Source organism: Silurus meridionalis, chromosome 12 (genome assembly GCF_014805685.1).
Source record: "Silurus meridionalis isolate SWU-2019-XX chromosome 12, ASM1480568v1, whole genome shotgun sequence".
In the NCBI taxonomy this organism is placed as follows: domain Eukaryota; kingdom Metazoa; phylum Chordata; class Actinopteri; order Siluriformes; family Siluridae; genus Silurus; species Silurus meridionalis.
This window is the reverse complement of record NC_060895.1, coordinates 24,697,369-24,713,902: the sequence shown is the minus strand read 5'-3', so window position 1 is coordinate 24,713,902 and position 16,534 is coordinate 24,697,369. Positions and strand designations below refer to the sequence as shown.

General features: G+C 41.5%; 3 protein-coding genes and 1 long non-coding RNA gene across 8 annotated transcripts; 2 read left to right on the top strand and 2 right to left on the bottom strand.

Annotated features, from left to right (window-relative positions):
• Window positions 1-72: 72 nt before the first annotated feature.
• zgc:161973 (uncharacterized protein LOC556635 homolog) lies at window positions 73-5,714 on the bottom strand. Its single transcript, XM_046862353.1, is given in 11 exon segments — window positions 73-548; window positions 706-830; window positions 1,838-1,983; window positions 2,577-2,659; window positions 2,743-2,869; window positions 2,978-3,172; window positions 4,049-4,167; window positions 4,169-4,277; window positions 4,363-4,467; window positions 5,295-5,518; window positions 5,667-5,714. Coding segments are annotated over 11 exon segments (1,527 nt in total). The 5' UTR covers window positions 5,700-5,714; the 3' UTR covers window positions 73-287.
• An 87-nt stretch (window positions 5,715-5,801) lies between these two features.
• Window positions 5,802-8,936, top strand: thap4 (THAP domain containing 4). Its single transcript, XM_046862376.1, has 5 exons — window positions 5,802-6,139; window positions 7,240-7,396; window positions 7,548-7,657; window positions 8,017-8,120; window positions 8,224-8,936. The coding sequence occupies exons 1-5, from the start codon at window positions 6,115-6,117 to the stop codon at window positions 8,338-8,340; spliced, it is 513 nt and encodes a 170-aa protein (XP_046718332.1). The 5' UTR covers window positions 5,802-6,114; the 3' UTR covers window positions 8,341-8,936.
• A 1,226-nt stretch (window positions 8,937-10,162) lies between these two features.
• Window positions 10,163-15,424, bottom strand: bokb (BCL2 family apoptosis regulator BOK b). Of its 5 annotated transcripts, none has more exons than XM_046862370.1 (7): window positions 15,285-15,424; window positions 15,101-15,157; window positions 14,711-14,904; window positions 14,072-14,104; window positions 13,829-13,957; window positions 12,630-12,793; window positions 10,163-10,843 (listed from the first exon to the last, which is right to left on the bottom strand). In XM_046862370.1, the coding sequence occupies exons 1-7, from the start codon at window positions 15,332-15,334 to the stop codon at window positions 10,724-10,726; spliced, it is 747 nt and encodes a 248-aa protein (XP_046718326.1). In that variant the 5' UTR covers window positions 15,335-15,424; the 3' UTR covers window positions 10,163-10,723. The 5 variants fall into 5 exon arrangements, with proteins under 5 accessions (XP_046718326.1, XP_046718329.1, XP_046718327.1 ...); XM_046862373.1 differs by having other exon boundaries at window positions 15,079-15,157; window positions 15,285-15,376; XM_046862371.1 differs by lacking the exon at window positions 14,072-14,104.
• Window positions 15,425-15,719: 295 nt separating this feature from the next.
• On the top strand, window positions 15,720-16,464 carry LOC124394237. The gene is made up of 2 exons (XR_006927454.1): window positions 15,720-15,858; window positions 16,105-16,464. It is a non-coding gene; the product is annotated as an uncharacterized LOC124394237 (long non-coding RNA).
• The last annotated feature ends 70 nt before the right edge of the window (window positions 16,465-16,534 follow it).

The window sequence follows — 16,534 nt, the reverse complement described above, 5'->3', positions numbered from 1 at the left end:
TCTAACATAAACGAAGGATTGTACTGTGCAGCTCCTCCACTTGGTTTTGTGATCTACAGGATGATCTACGAGTCACGTGTTCACAGTCTCACTTTATTCAACTCGTAACACAAGACAAACCTTCCACCCAGCTGTGAGACTGGAAAAAAGAAAAACACCACGTAGGAAATGAACTTTGAAGAAATAAAAACACTTCAGATGCGAAACGAAACCCTGGAACCCTGCTGGGTACGACCTCCGAAATAAATACAACAAGAATAAACCAATGTTCATTTATATACACAAATCTAAATCAGAAGCGTGTTTACTTTCTCCGCACGGATCCAGATGTGAAGGCCGATTAGGAAGTACAGCTGCAGGTCCTGCATACAGACCAGGGTCATGTTCAGCTTCCCATCGGAGTCGCGGTACTTCAGGGTGAACTGCTCGCCGTCGTAGGTCTCGTTCAGCACGCGGGAGCGATTGAGCAGGAGGGTGGAGGACGAGCAGATGCACCACACCGGCCTCTGAGACGAGTCCAGCACCGACACCGTCATCATGCAGCAGTTCTGCAAAGCACGTGATCAGAATGTGTTTCAGATACGGCGTTACTCCAAACACGAAGCGGCTTTACAGGCAATAAAGTGGAAGTAGAGGTTGAACGATATTTAGAAGAAGTCAGGGCACCTGGGAGATGATATACGATGGAGATATTTATTTGGTTACCTTGACGTCTCCATGCAGCTCTCCGGCCCTCCAGGGGAAGCTGATCTTTCCCGAGACCGCAGTGTGTTTCTCAGACATGCCGGCGTTAAGAGGGCGGAGCTGCACGTATCCACTACAGAACTCATCTGATGGGGACGAAATAAAGTTGGGGTTAAAATACACCTTCAGAGATTTTTATACTCCATATATAGCATCTCCAAAAGTTTGTGGACACCTGAGCATAAGCTTCTGTGCAAATTTAGTCCATGTTCTAATAACATCCATTCTTCTGGGCAGATGTTCCACTAGATTTAGCTTGTAGAGATTGGTCTGAGATTTATGCAGCCACAAGGGTGTTAGTAAAGTCAGTTACTGATGTAGTGGTTCAATAGGACTGGAGCTCTATAGCAGGAGATCTTCCACATCTTCCAACCCATGGAAAGCAGATGTTCATGGAGCTGGCTTTGTGCACAGGGGCATCGTCGTGCTGGAACAGGTTTAGGTCTAATAGTTCAAGTGGAGGAAAAATCTCCTGCTACTGCATCCGATACAAATTGTGTCTCTCCAAATATGTAGAAACAGTTTAGAGAAGAAGCACATATGGGTGGAAAAGTCAGGTGAAACAATACTTTGGGCCAAAGTGTGTTTAAAGGTCTTCAGGTTATTGTGAAGGTGAAAGAGCGGAGAATGAAGTTGACTGAACACCTAACGATGAGATCATTAATTAACTGGCTAATTGGTTAAGTGGTTAAGTAATTGGTTGATTGAAATTAAATGATTTTAAATAATTGATTTACTGAATTAAACCAATGATTTAATCATTTTCCTTTTTTATTTGTATATTTAATTATTTATTTATTTAATCAATTAAATTAGATGATTGATTAGCAAAAAGGGGGCGGGGTTTAAAGAGGCTATTTAGGAAAGCCTCCACATTAAATGAGCATCCCCATCGTTTCTAAACACAAAAATAGAAAACAATGTAGACACTAAATATCCTTTTGAGGACAGTAAAATATCTTGCTTTTAATTACTTGTTTATTCTTGTTCCTTCTTGACTCCATCATTGGGGTGCGCAAACTTTTGCACTGCCCCTAGTGCAAAAGTGTGCAAAAAATGATTTGTCTAACTGCAGTGCGTGGAGAGACGTTACCTTTGGTGCAGAGCACTGGTGAGAAACGACACCGCATGATGCGTCTCACTGAGTTGTGAAGCAGCACGAGCACCGTGTAACCATGAACTCCGGAACCTTGGGGAACCTCAGGGTGCAGGGGGCTGATCTCCTCCGCTCTGTAGGGGCTGGTGTGGGCATCGACGTGTGGGCGTGTGTTTGGGGTAAAAGCAAATTATGAAAGAAAATAAGTAAGAAAAATGTTATAGTGAAAAGGGTGTGGCTTAGAGGTCAGTCATAGTAAAAGAGGCGTGGCTTCTGTGTCAGCACCATATATAATAAGGAAGGCGTGGCCTTTATGTGAATCAAGCCTAGGTGTAGCAAAGGGGGTGTGGCCTTTGTGTATAAATCCCAGGTATAGCAAAAGTGGTGTGGCCTCTGTGTGACAGTCTCAGGTATAGTAAAGCAGGAGTGGCTTCTGTGTGGGTCAGTACCAGTTATAGTAAAGAGGGTGTGGCTTCAGTGTGTCAGTATCAGGTGCGTTTGAGGAGGCGTGGATTCAGAAATAATTATGGAGGTGTGGCCACTGTGTCAGTTAAGACCAGGTATAGTAAAGGAGGCATGGCTTCTGTGTGTCAGTACCAGGTGTAATGAAGACGTGGTCTAAGTGTGTTAGTTTCAGGTACAGTACAGTGGGCGTGGCTTACATACACCACCCCTGGAATAGTAAAGGAGGCGTGGCCTGTGTGCCGGTCTTAAAAGAAAAATACAACCAGCATACCAGAACAGAGACCCGAGAACACTCCTTTCCACCAGTCTGTGGAAGTGTAAGGTAGCCATGATGAAGGCGATGACCCACGTCCCCTAAAGACGAGCACAAACACACACAATAAACTCACAGAGCACAGAGTTGAGCTTTTTATAGTAAAGTGGAAACGTGACCGTACTCTCCATATTCCCACAGTGATCCCTTCATCAAACTGCATCAGCTTCACCAGACTGTCTGTCCCAATACACCTCCACTTCTCAGTCCTGCTCAGCAGCGTTTTACTAACCAGAGAGCGCCACTGTGGCCTGGACCGCGTGCCCCACACACACACACACACACGTTCAGTGTCCAGCTGCTTATGGTTTTATTATGCATTAGATTTGTAATACTTGTGGGTGAAGAAGCTTGCTCACTTGGATAATACAGTTGTGGAGGAATCCAGGACTCCGTAAAGCTCCACGCTGTAGACGCGGTGAATTTTCGGCCACGTGCCGTAGCTCCAGCACACGCTGACGGACGAGTCCAAGAAAAAGGCATGAGATCGCTTGTACACGCACCGTCTCCCTCCTTTCAGGGTCAGTGTGATCTCCCAGACCACATTCAGACTCCTGCAGCACACGCCAACTTTCATAAACACACCCTTTTTGGACATCAATTAACTTATTAATCAATTAATTAATTTAAATAGTTACATTTAAAAACAAAATACATGATGTCTTTCAATACCAGATGTAATAAAGGAGGCGTGGCCTGTGTGTCAGCACCAGATATGATAAAGGAGGTGTGGCCTGTGCGTGTTAGCGCCAGATCTAAAAGGAGGCGTGGCCTGTGCGTGTTAGCACCAGATATAATAAAAGAGGTGTGGTCTGTGTGTGATCACCAGATATAATAAAGGAGGCATGGCATGTGTGTGATCACCAGATATAATAAAGGAGGCGTGGCTTGTGTGTGATCACCAGATATAATAAAGGAGGCGTGGCCTGTGTGTGATCACCAGATATAACAAAGGAGGCGTAACCTCTATGTGTTAGCACCAGATCTAAAAAGGAGGCATGGCCTGTGTCTGTCCACACCAGATATAAAGGAGGCGTGGCCTGTGTGTGTCAGCAACAAAAATAATTAAGGAGGCGTGGCCTGTGTGTCAGCACCAGATATAAAGGAGGCGTGGTCTTTATCAATAAGGGTTGATAAATTATAAAAAGTATAAACTATATGAAATATATGAAGATGTGAATATGTGTATATACATGGATTTACCCTAATTACGAATGGGTTTAGCCAATTGACGGTGGCTCCGCCCCTTTTAAGGTGATATTTAAGGTGATTAAGGTGATTTTTAGCAGCTGCATGACCCTTTTCACCCAGAAATATAAAATTAAAGAATAATTTTGTCTCCGTCTGTCCCCTTCATGCTCCATAATGTTCCCACATTACACCTCATGTTCAAGAAACATCTCCAGAAGAACACAAGAACCAGATCTGACCTGAGGACCTGTTTCGTGTGCTCCGGCATCCCCGTGTTTAGGTTCACGTGTCTCAGATCCTTCTTCCACACCGTGTCCCTATGCCAGCCCATTTCGCTGAACAGCAGCTTCTTCCACACGGCCGCCGGGACGTCCTGCACCAGGGCTCTCACAGTCGGGGGTCTCGCACAGCCTCGGCTTCTGCTTCTTCCTGCTCATCTCACACGTGTATAACTCGTACCATATCACGCTGCAGGACACAGAGCAGAATCTCAACTTTTACTCGTTCTTCAGCCTCCAAAATAATAAAACACTTTAATTAAAAAACCCAGTACTTGTCATTCGCCAGGTCGTGAAACTGACGGCTCACAAAGCCAACACTGAACAGAGACGCTGCGTCCAAGTAAGAGAAGATCTTTAGGATGATCTCAGGAGGCAATCTGGTGAAGAAAGAAAGATTTGGCAGTTCAGTTATCTGTTACATGTAAAAAAAAAATATATTATTTATATATATATAATTATATCAATCATCGGTGACAGCTCACTGTTTTACCTCTGAAATGACTTATGGGAGGCGTGGGACCCGGCCTGGGAGGGGTGGGACTCGGACTGGGAGGGTGGGACCGGGCGGGGTGGGACCTATACTGGGCGGGGTGGGACCCGGACTGGGCCCCGGACTGGGCAGGGTGGGACCCAGACTGGGAGGGGTGGGACATGGACTGGGCAGGGTGGGACCTGGACTGGGCGGGGTGGGACCGGACAGGGTGGGACCTATACTGGGCAGGGTGGGACCTGGACTGGGAGGGGTGGGACCGAACAAGGTGGGACCTATACTGGGAGGGGTGGGACATGGACTGGAAGGGGTGGGACTGGGAGGGGTGGGACATGGACTGGGAGGGGCAGCATTTTACTCGAGGGGGAGGTGATTTGGTTCTCTCATCCTTAGACCTGTTAAAATAAATAAATAAACAAATACAGAAAATAAATAAATAAATAAAGAACAAGGAAAAAAAAAAAGAGTCCCTGAACCAAAATTGCTGCCCAACCAAAAGAGAATCATCCCTGCACCACAAATACCCCACAAAGCCAAACAACCCCCAACTAAATACCACCCCAAAAGAAGAACGTCTATCTGGACCTATCAGTGGTTCTGCCTGAACACTAAAGCCTGTGAAACAAACCCTGAATCAGTGCAAATGCTTCTAAGAGTGAAGCTCTAAGTGAGGTGAAAGCCAGGTGAGACCACTCTGGAGCTTGAGATGGCTACCTCCTCCTTCTTCTCCTACTGCTGTTGCCCTCACGTGTAGGACTTTTCTTTCTGCTTCCTCCTGAGATTTCACCACTTCTACCTGGCTGAATTCTCTCAAACCCCTGCCTCAGACTCAGCAGGAACTGTCCACGTCCGGTGGCCATTGAGGAAAACACCTGTGGTCCTAATGAAGCTCTGGGTGATCCTCCATCACCTCGATGACGACACCTCCATGTGCTCGTCTATGAGGGGTGTTCATTAATAAATGTCACAAAAAACACAGAAACCCGTTAACAATAATCCAAATTACATTTTTAACTAAATACAATGTATTAAACTATTTTTTCTTTCATAACGGATTATCTCTATAACGTTAAATACATTATTTACTCTCTTCCCACAGCACTTCCGGGTCCCCCTCATTCTTACACTGCAATGGAATGATCCGTATTGATCCGTTTAATTAAAACAAACTGCAGAAATCACGAAGTGGGTTAATTTTGGTTATTATATAAATATAAATACAGGATTCAGGCTGTTTATGCGCAATACCGTAAACGAAAAACATTATTTTTAACATATTGTTCAGCCATTTTAAAATTAATTTAATGTTTGGCCTCTTTCATGCGATTCAGTCTTGTGTCATGATAATCGTGGTGACTACGTTTCCCAGAGTTCCACGCGCGAAAGTGGGCGTGAACTTCCGGTATATGTTGCGAGGTAGCTTGTTAGCTAAACAATCATCACGAAGGCGGTTTATTTTACTTATTTTTATTTTAGATTTATAAATCGAGTCGTTTGGTCGGATTTTAATCAAACTTTGTGAAATTGGATCAGAATGTCGGATGCATTGAGTCAAACCGGTGAGCATTTCCGGGTTTTCTAATCTTTTTTTTTTTTTACTTTACACATTGTAAATTCTGAATATTCATGAAGCCTATTTCATCGTAAATTAATGCCAAAAATATAAAATTATATTTTTCAAAGAAAGTGTCGCTAAAAAGGGCAGAGGCTGTGTTCCAAATGCAGTGTGGTGTAGTGCACTATTTCATGCCCTATAAAGTGCACTTGTGTGTAATGTTTTGGAATTTGGACCTATACCAGATGAAGCATGGAGATGTTTAGGAGAGATGGCAGTGGAGTTTCTAACCAGATTGTTTAATAAGATCTTGGAAGGTGAGAAGATGCCTGAGGAATGGAGAAGGAGTGTGCTGGTACCGATCTTTAAGCATAAAGGAGATGTGCAGATCTGCAGTAACTACAGGGGAATAAAGTTGATCAGTCACACCATGAAGTTATGGGAAAGAGTAGTGGAAGCCAGGCTGAGAGAAGAGGTGACCATCTGTGAGCAACAGTATGGTTTCATGGCGAGGAAGAGCACCACAGACGCATTATTTGCTTTGAGAATGTTGATGGAGAAGTATAGAGAAGGACAGAAGGAGCTGCATTGTGTGTTTGTGGATTTAGAGAAAGTGTATGACAGGGTGGAGAGAGGAGTTGTGGTATTGTATGAGGAAGTCTGGTGTGTCAGAGAAGTATGTGAGGGTGGTGCAGGACATGTATGAGGACAGTGTGACAGCAGTGAAGTGTGCAGTAGAAATGACAGACTGGTTTAAGGTGGAGGTTGGACTGCATCAAGGATAGGCCCTGAGCCCATTCCTGTTTGCAGTGGTGATGGACAGGTTGAAGGACGAGATTAGACAGGAGTCTCCATGGACTATGAGACTATGTGGCGAGTGGTTGGGGGTTGGGGGTTGGGTGATTATTTGTTAAGAACAATAGTAATAATTATCACTTGTTCTATTATTTATCTTGAAATGAGTCCTGAGGTAGTTCCTGTTGGAGGTAGTTCATGTTGGAGGTAGTTCATGGTTGTTGGAGGTAGTACTGATGCTGATGACACTGATTTTCAGCAGTATTTATCAAAGCCAAATCCTTTTTAATGAGTTTTTGTGACCTGCAGCGGTGGACTTGAACCCGGCCATGCGCCCGCTGGACTGGCTCCTGGGGACGTGGGAATCTGAGGAGCCCGGTCAAGGCTCCTTTCCCACCATCTCACCTTTCCTCTACAACGAGACGCTGCATTTCACTCATGTGGGACAACCGGTCATCAACATCACGTAAACTATTCCGCAGATTTCACAAATAACACAAGTCACTTGATAGTTACTATAGAAACAATACCGTATTTATCCACAAAAACATTTCTGACCAATCAGAATCTAGATCCTGATACGACAGCGTCTCGGTATAAAACGTTTGTTTTCTCAGGTTTAACGCTTTACACGCCGAGACCAATAAGCCGCTGCACAGAGAGAGCGGATTCATCCGGATTCAACCGGGGACCAACAACGTTGCCTTCATCATCGCGCAGAACTCAGGTTTAGATTTATACTTTATACCGTATGGCCAAAAGTTTGTAGACATCTGACTATAGGATTCTGTGCTTTTTGAACTTTTTTTTTTTGCTTTATGAAGCATCAATCTTATTTGATTTAGAAATAAAGGCCACTTCCTCCATGTTTGTAATTCATTCAATAAAATAGGAGATTGTTTGTTTATCTCGATTTGTAAACCCCTAGTGGCCACGTCAGGAACTACAAGCTGTGTTTCAGATCCACTCTTTTGGTCCATTGTGTGTAAAGTCCCATGCTAGCCTGAGCTGCAGAACTAACGAGCCGTGTGTGTGTGTGTGTGTGTGTGTGTGTGTGTGTGTGTGTGTGTGTTTTTCGTTCTACAGGACTCGTAGAGATTGAGGAAGGTGAGCTGGACGGACAGAAACTCACTCTGCAAAGTCGAGCTTTAGCCAGGACGTCTTTCGCCAAAAAGCCCCACGTCCAGCAGGTCCGTCTCATGATGTTCTGGTGGACGGGTTCTAACTTTAAACCTTTCGCCCAGATTTTCTTTTTTCAACATTTCCTCCCCCTCCCCCTCAATGTTTGATCAGATCACCAGGGTCCTCCATCTCAGATCAGACGGGAGACTGGAGCAGAAGGTGTTCATGGCGCTGGAGAACCAGCCTCTGACCCAGCACTTACACATCACCTACCGCCGAACTTCCTAATGCCACACACACACACACACACACACACTTATCCTCAACTCACTAAAAAGCGACAATGCACTGAAACGTTCACTTTATTTATAATCAGAAAAACAATTAGGAAAGGCCACGCCCCCTAATTTGTCACTCATTAGCATAAATGTAGGCTTAGCATATATGGGAAAATGGTGTTTAGGGTGATTATTAGGACGTTTGAATCGATTTAACACGCTAAACATGAGAGAGATGGAGAGAGAGAGCGAGAGAGAGAGCGAGCGAGAGAGAGAGATGGATGCGTTTGGGATTCTGTACAAATCTGCCACAAACCAGTTCAAAAATATAAAGCTGGATTATGAAGTTTATTTGATTAATATAAAATGATTCACTTGAACAGGAAAAAGTTTGTGGATTAAAAATCAATACTTTCATTTATAATCTGATCCTTTTTTATTTTTAAATAAATACGGGTTTAATCTGAAAAACACTTAAAAGGCTAATGGGTCTAAAATATAATGAGAAGATACTGTAGATTAGAATATAAATGTAAACATGCTACTGATCTTCCTCATGTTTACAGCGTCATGATGTCTAATAAAAACCAATCAAATGTTTCGCAAGATTTATTTGTCTAATGTTTATTTTAATACAACACAAGTGATGACAAAGTTGAAACGAAGCATCTTTACATCTCACGTTTATCACGGCCTGATTAACGTGACCCCAGCCGACACTGTTTTATCGTTCACTACACAAACAAATCGAGCAAACTGACAAAAAAGGGAAATATTCCACTTACAGGGTTTGGTAATTATTTTAAAAATATATATTTTTTACACCAACTTCATTTTGTACTAAATAAAAAAAATAGCGGAAAAAAATCCCCTAATGTTTGTATTAAAAATATCATCATCTTCATATTCCATATAAATGTTGTATAAAAGTCTTTTTTTGATTATTTGGTGAATTTTTTTTTTTTTTTCACCAACATCACTTTAATGAAATATTGATTAATTATCTCTAGCTAATGAAAAACCGGTGCATTTTATAATTATTAATCCATAATTAATTATTAATTCATTTTCAACAACCAATCACGATGCACCATTATTCCCAACAACCAACATTCACTGACCCCCTTTGCTTCCAATAACCAATCACTGTTCACCAATCTGTTCCATTTGCATTCAGATAAATGTTCTTCATTTAACTTCTTTTTTCTTTGCATATGATCACAGTGATTTAATAAATAAATATATAGAAAACATTTTTTTTTTACATTTTATATCACTTAACACTGGACCCCGTCCCAGAGCAGCTTTACAGAAATAAATATTACAAATATACATTTCTGCATCATACGTTAGTCCCTGATTGATTCCTTGTGATCAGAAGGTGCAGGCTGTTTGTTGGTACCCTCAATAGTGAAGCCTTTACCAGGGGGCAGAACTTGTTCAAAAGTCTGAAAGTTTATGGAACAGCCTTCAAATGTGTGTTTGGGACTCGACCACTTTGACTGTGTCTGAGTCAAAATTGAACATAGATTTGTTTAGTCTTGCGTTTTGTCAGTAGATTTATTTTTTGTTAAAGGAGAAGATCTGGAGGATCAATAATAATTGTTTTGATGAACAGAGATGTTTGGATGCTGTTGTCCCCCCAATTCTGCCTCATATCCCAGAGTCCTCAACTAGGGATAATTATTCTGTCAGAGCCAGTATTGCCAGAGTAGCTACTTCCCCCCCTGATTATACAGTGTCTCTAAATATAATAATTAAATATCTGAATATATTATTAAAATTTCACTTCTCTTTCCTCCATCTGAACAATTAAAATCGATCAGAGCGAGTAATATCTATTACATCTTTATTGTAGCATGCATCTAATAAACGTGCTCAAATCCAATCCAAACCAAAAGTGCAGCAAAGATTTTCCACATCAAACCAAAAAAAACAAGTCAGAATTAAAAATAAATAAATCATTCATGCAATAAAAAATTAGGCTTAAAGATAAACCATCACTCAAATGTCACACAGTATAAAACAGTCAGTGTTGGATTCAGACCAACACACGAGCAAGAGCATTTCAGTAAAATATATATAAATATAAAAATAAATATTATAAAGAGCTGATAAAAAAAAAAAGGCAGAACGAAAGCGAGATTACTAGATTGAGGTGTGGCTTAAAGTGCTTATAAATCCATTGTAATCTCATATATAATTGATGCCATATTAAAAGAGTTTAGACTTTAAACTGAATTATATATACATATAAATATATATTTATTTATTGTGATTCTTTCCCTGAATCTCTTGCTTTAAGCGGTTAACGTGTAATACTCAGTTAAGCCACTAGGGGGTAGCACCGTCTGCCCATTTAGAGCACTAAAGCGGTAAAAATGTGCTCACAGTTATTTCATCAGGTAGATGTAGATGATCTTCACGACGTGTCTCCAGGTCAGTGTGACGGATGAGTACCAGTGTGTCTGAGTGCGGGACTCTACCTTCCTCACACACTTTGAAATGTCACCCTGAAAAAATAAAATAACATACACACATTATTATATATATTATATAGATTCATCACACACTGATATATTTCAAGTGTTCATTTATTTTCATTTTGATGATTTTGGCTCACATTTAACAAAAACAGCCCAATTCACCATCTCAAAAATTAGAAAACTTCATAAGACCAATCAAAAAAACATTTTGAGTGAATTGTTGGTCTTCTGGAGCGCTCCTTCTGCTTTAATTACTGCCTCAATTCGGCGTGGCATGGAGGAGATCAGACTGTGGCATGGAGGAGATCAGACTGTGGCATGGAGGGGATCAGACTGTGGCATGGAGGGGATCAGACTGTGGCATGGAGGGGATCAGACTGTGGCATGGAGGGGATCAGACTGTGGCACTGCTGAGGTGGTGTGGAAGCCCAGGTTTCTTTGACAGTGGCCTTCAGCTCATCTGCGTTTTTTGGTCTCTTGTTTCTCATGTTCCTCTTGACAATACTCCAGAGATTCTCCATGGGGTTCAGGTCTGGTGAGTTTGCTCCAATCAAGCACACCAACATCATGGTCATTTAACCAACCTTGGTGCTTTTAACAGTGTGGGCAAGTGCCAGATCCTGCTGGAAAATGAAATCAGCATCTCCATAAAGCTGGTCAGCAGAAGGAAGCATGAAGCGCTCTAAAACTTCCTGGTAGACGTCTGTGCTGAACATGGACTTCATAAAACACAGTGGACCAACACCAGCAGATCACATGACTCCCCAAACCATCACTGACTGTGAAAACTTTACACTGGACCTCCAGCAACTTAGATTCTGTGATTCTTCTCTCTTCTTCTTCCAGACTCTGGACCTTGATTTCCAAATAAAATGCAAACTTTCCTTTCATCTGAAAAAAACAACTTTGTCCCACTGAGCAACAGTCCAGTCCTTTTTGTCCTTTGTCCAGGTGAGACACCTCTGACGTTGTCTCTGGTTCAGGAGCTGCTCGACACGAGAAACGCGTCAGTTGTAGCTCATGGAGACGTCTGTGTGTGGAGGCTCTTGAAGCACTGACTCCAGCTGCAGTCCACTCTTTGTGAATCTCCACAAGTTCTTGAATGAGCTTTGTTTCATCTTCTTCTACTACATTATTTCCTTCAATTCAACTTTTCATTAATGTTCTTGGATCCAGCAGTCTGTGAACAGCAGCTTATTTAGCGATGATCTTCTGTATCTAATCCTCCATGTGCAGGGGGTCAATCATCGTCTTCTGGACAACCGTCGAGTCAGCAGTTTTCCCCTATGATTGTGGCGCCTGAACCAGACTGAAACACCATTTAAAGACTCATGAAACCTGAGCAGGTGTTTGGAGTTAATGAGCTGATTAAAGTGAGACTTTACAAATCTCCAATATTCAACTTTCTCACAATATTCTCATTTTCTGAATTTGGGATTTTCATCAGCTGTGAGCCAAAATCATCACAATAAAAAGAAATAAAGATTAAAATATATCAGTGTGTGTGATGAATCTTTATAATACACCAGTTTCACTTTCTGTATTAAATTACTGAAATAAATCAACTTTTTAATGATATTCTAATTTATTGAGCTGCAGCTGTATAGTGATTGGCCATTGGGAATAATGAGACCACCATTATTCCCAGTCTCTTACTGTACTTTCTTATTGGGATTCATGGTGATCGCATACAACAATTAAAACGCTGTAGCTTTATTTTGGTTAATTCTACTGTGATTATTCTGCAAATGATGAAGAATAGAATTTCAATTGACCTCAAATTAAATGCTAAAAAGAATAAAATAGAAATTACCCATCCTCCTCTCTTCCTGAGCCAGGGCACAAGGCTCTTCCTTACGAACTCCCCCATACTCTCCTCTATTGTGTGCACTACAGCTGGACGCTCCTGTCGCACACAGTCCACTGCCAGACCTCCAGCCACCGCAAAGACGGCCACCACTTTCCCCCATGTGATCCCTGGCAGGAGACCATACAATCAATCAATCAATCAATCAACCAACCAATCAATCAGGATGTTATTAATTTAAGTAGAATGCAGGATCAGGACTTTATTGCAGTGTTTTGATAGAAAGCAGCTTTTGCGATCTTCTCGATCCCTCATCCGCCCTCCAATCGCTCCATCAATGTTCAGCTGATAAAGATGTGCACAAACATAAATTCAGAGTTAAGACTCAAAGTCATCCTTCTGTGAGGTTTCTGTATCTCTGTATATCCTCAGTACCAGCCTCTGTGTCCTGAAATAGAAGATGACGAAGTTCTGAGGTTGTGAGAAGAGGGCAGAAACTAGAAAATGCTGCCAAGGTCACAGAGCAGAACACTGTTTAGGGAACAGGAGCTTTTAGAGAATGACTTATTTTAAGCCAAGAAAGAAATGGCCAACGACGGAATACGACGCGACACCGCACGACCTTATATGGCCGTTTCGCAAAGGAATTTCCAGAATATTACGTCTAAGAGGGCGAGTTTGGAGCAATTACACAACGTAACGTAGGGTTAAAGTCGTTATTCTTCATCATGGCACAATTAAATCAATTACACGAGAAAGGGGGCTTCCAGAAATAGTCAGCAGGGGAGAATTCTCAACTTTCTTTACCTCTTTTTGTTAAATTTTATGTTTGAAGATTCATTCAGGATGTTAGTAAAGTCAAGAAAGTGAAGAGAACATCATCCCAAAGGTGTTCAATAAGATCAGAGCTCTATAGAAGGAGATCTTCCACTCCATCCCATGGAAAGCAGTATCATGGAGCTGATTTGTGCACAGAGGCATTGTCATGCTGAAACATCTCCTATTTCAAGTGAATGGAAAATTTCATTCTCCAGCATCCAAAGACGTTTTAGATACAGTTTCGTCTCCAAGTGTGTGCTCACAGTTTGAAGAACAACTACATATGGATGGAAAAATCAGGTGTCCCAATACTTTTGCCGGTTGAGTGCATGAATCTTAATTATGAAAAACATTTTCGATAAATAATTAAAAGATCCGTAACCTACCGAGGGAGATGATTTCATTAGCTACAGAAAGGAAAGCGTCCGACACCACGGCCTCCATCGCCACCAAGATGTTCAGCTGCTTGGCCACGTTTCTGTAGACGTGCGGCCTCAAGTTCTCCAGTTCGTCACCTGGTAAATAAAGCGCAGGAGATTTTCATGATGGAAAGTGATGAAGCTGAAGCAGGAGTGAAATTCATTTCAGATCACAATGATTCTTTAGTGAAGTCTGAAAAAACAACGTACCACAGATAGAACCAACACATGAACCACATCCAGCTGAAGGTAAATGGACCAGATCTGAGTCATATATACTATTGGACAAAAGTATTAGGACACCTGACTTGGCACAAATCCAGCTCTATGAAGATCTGCTATACATGAGTTGAAAGTATGTGGAAGATCTGCTGCTATAGAGCTCCAAACCTACTGAACACGATGAATGTCAGCGTTCACTGCACCCACCCTTGTGGCTGAACGAATCTCCACAAAATCTAGAAAACATCTTCCCAGGAGAGTGGAGCTAATTTTAAGAGCAAATGGGGACCAAAAGTGGTTCAAGAAGCATGGACTTTAATGGTCAAATGTCCACAAACTTTTGCTCAGAATGTACATGCTGCAGTTAACATACAGAAGTTGTGAGATGTTTCCTCAGAGTGAAGTGGAAGGAAGGTCTTAAATATGGAGAAAAAAAACTTAGTATATATTGAAATAATTAGCACTAAATACTAAAAGTTTGGTAATTGATTGATTGATTAATTGGTTGATTAATTGATTGATTGATTTTTCTGCACAAGTTGAACTCGATATTTTAGAATTTAACCGCGTGCATGATGATCTTATGAAGCTGCATGTGAAATGGCTGGAAATGGTCAGGTTTCTCACCCAGCTTGAGGAGCACCAGTGCTGAGTATGTGAGCGCTGCAGGAGCTCCAGGAGAAGCGGCTTGCACCCAGGACCAGCTCAGACCTTCTCGAGTTATTCTGGAGTACATGAATTCCCGACACAGGATCTTAGCCTGGAAAACCAACTCACTGTCCGTGGGAATGTGCTCAAACACCTCCATGTCCTCCAAACACCTGAACAAAGAAGCAGCTTTAGAAATCTCCGAGTGGAGGTTCAGATCTCAGAGTTCATGCTGTGGTTTGTTCTGACGCTTAACAGCGGCTCGAATTTCCGCAAATAGTCTCCGGTATTTTAATGCGGAAAAACTCCAGCAGAAATGTTTTGAGGTCGGAAAGATCTTTGCTTACATGCTCTGTGGACACCTGTTACCTTTCAGCTGTGCGGATCTCTGAGGGGTTGAGCAGATCTGCGCTGGACAAAGTGCTCCTTAAAAAAAAAGCCGGTCGGAGCAGAAAAGAAAAACTTTTACGCAGCGTTAATTTCGCGAACTGCCACAAAAATCCAGAATCATTTCACAAAATTCCACCGAAACATTTCTGCTTTATTTACACACCTGAGATTTTCCTCCAGGCACGAGTTCTGTCTTCTCAGACCAAATGCCATGTGAGGTCTGATTGTGCACAGAGGATTGAGGTCGCATCCGATTACCAAACATCTACCCTGCAGGAGATCACAGTCTCAGTCCTGCTCTTGTAGTAGATCTTCTCCAGGTCTCAGTCCTGTTCATGTAGTAGATCCTTAATAAATCTCAATCCTGTTCCAGTACAAGCTGTTCTTCACCCACAGCATTTAGCAGACACCCTTATCTGAGTTTCTGTCCTGTTCCTGTAGATCTTCTCCAAGTCTCAGTCCTGTTTCTGTAGTTATTTGCCTTAGACTCTTAATCCAGTTTCACTAGCAGATCTTTAATTACTCTCAGTCCTTAGTCCATCCTGTTCCTGTAGAAGATCCTCACTAAATCTCAGTCCTGTTCCTGTAGTAGATCCTCTCCAAGTCTTATTTCTGTTCCTGTAAAAGATCCTCTCTGAGTCTCAGTCCTGCTCCTGCAGTAGATCCTCAGTGCCCAGGAGACACTCCTCCTGCTCCGACCTCAGTGAGAGTGTTAATAAGCTGAGGAGTTGAATGAGGTATGTATGATCACTGCTCATGGTTTCTCACATACGTTTCATTCCAAACGACTGCACATGAAGATTTTCACTGCAGCATCATTATTATTATTATTATTATTATTATTATTATTATTATTTCAGTCCAATTATTTATATAAAGTTAATAACAATGGACACTGTCCAAAGTGACTTTACAGAAATAAATATATCAATAAAAAATGTTATATATTTATTTATTTATTTATCGATTTATTCCTTTTTCAGTGTCATAATTGAGTCTCTATAAATTGAAACCTTTAGAGACCCAGAAAGAAACCCATCCTCATCCTCATCCTCATCTTCATCTTCATCATCTTCATCCTCAGCGTCCATTCATTATAACTCTTACATAGTTGAGGTTATAACCCCATTAAAAGAGGTTATAAAGCCATTAAAGCAAACTGTATATATTAATTACAATCCAAATCCATATTCATGGATTTATCACTGGTTCAGTCTGCTTTTGAGAACATTTTAAAGATCTAAATAAAAAGCTGTGAAAGGAGTAAAAAAAAACAATAAAGATTTAATTGAAAAATGTAATGAAAAGCACAAATATTCCATTAAAACTCTTCCAAAATGATACTTATTTCTACATCGTTTCTACAACATATATTTCTGATCATATTTAATGTGATATAACAAACCTGGAGTC

Excerpts from the sequence above, each read along its gene's own strand:
- thap4 (XM_046862376.1), top strand. The coding sequence starts at position 6,115 with ATGTCGGATGCATTGAGTCAAACCG. Across the intron at positions 6,140-7,239 it reads GGATGCATTGAGTCAAACCG|CGGTGGACTTGAACCCGGCC; the intron begins GTGAGCATTTCC and ends TGTGACCTGCAG. Across the intron at positions 7,658-8,016 it reads CATCATCGCGCAGAACTCAG|GACTCGTAGAGATTGAGGAA; the intron begins GTTTAGATTTAT and ends TTCGTTCTACAG.
- bokb (XM_046862370.1), bottom strand. The coding sequence starts at position 15,334 with ATGGCATTTGGTCTGAGAAGACAGAACTCGTGCCTGGAGGAAAATCTC. Across the intron at positions 15,158-15,284 it reads TGCCTGGAGGAAAATCTCAG|GAGCACTTTGTCCAGCGCAG; the intron begins GTGTGTAAATAA and ends TTTTTTTTTAAG. Across the intron at positions 10,844-12,629 it reads TCAGGAAGAGAGGAGGATGG|GGTGACATTTCAAAGTGTGT; the intron begins GTAATTTCTATT and ends TTATTTTTTCAG.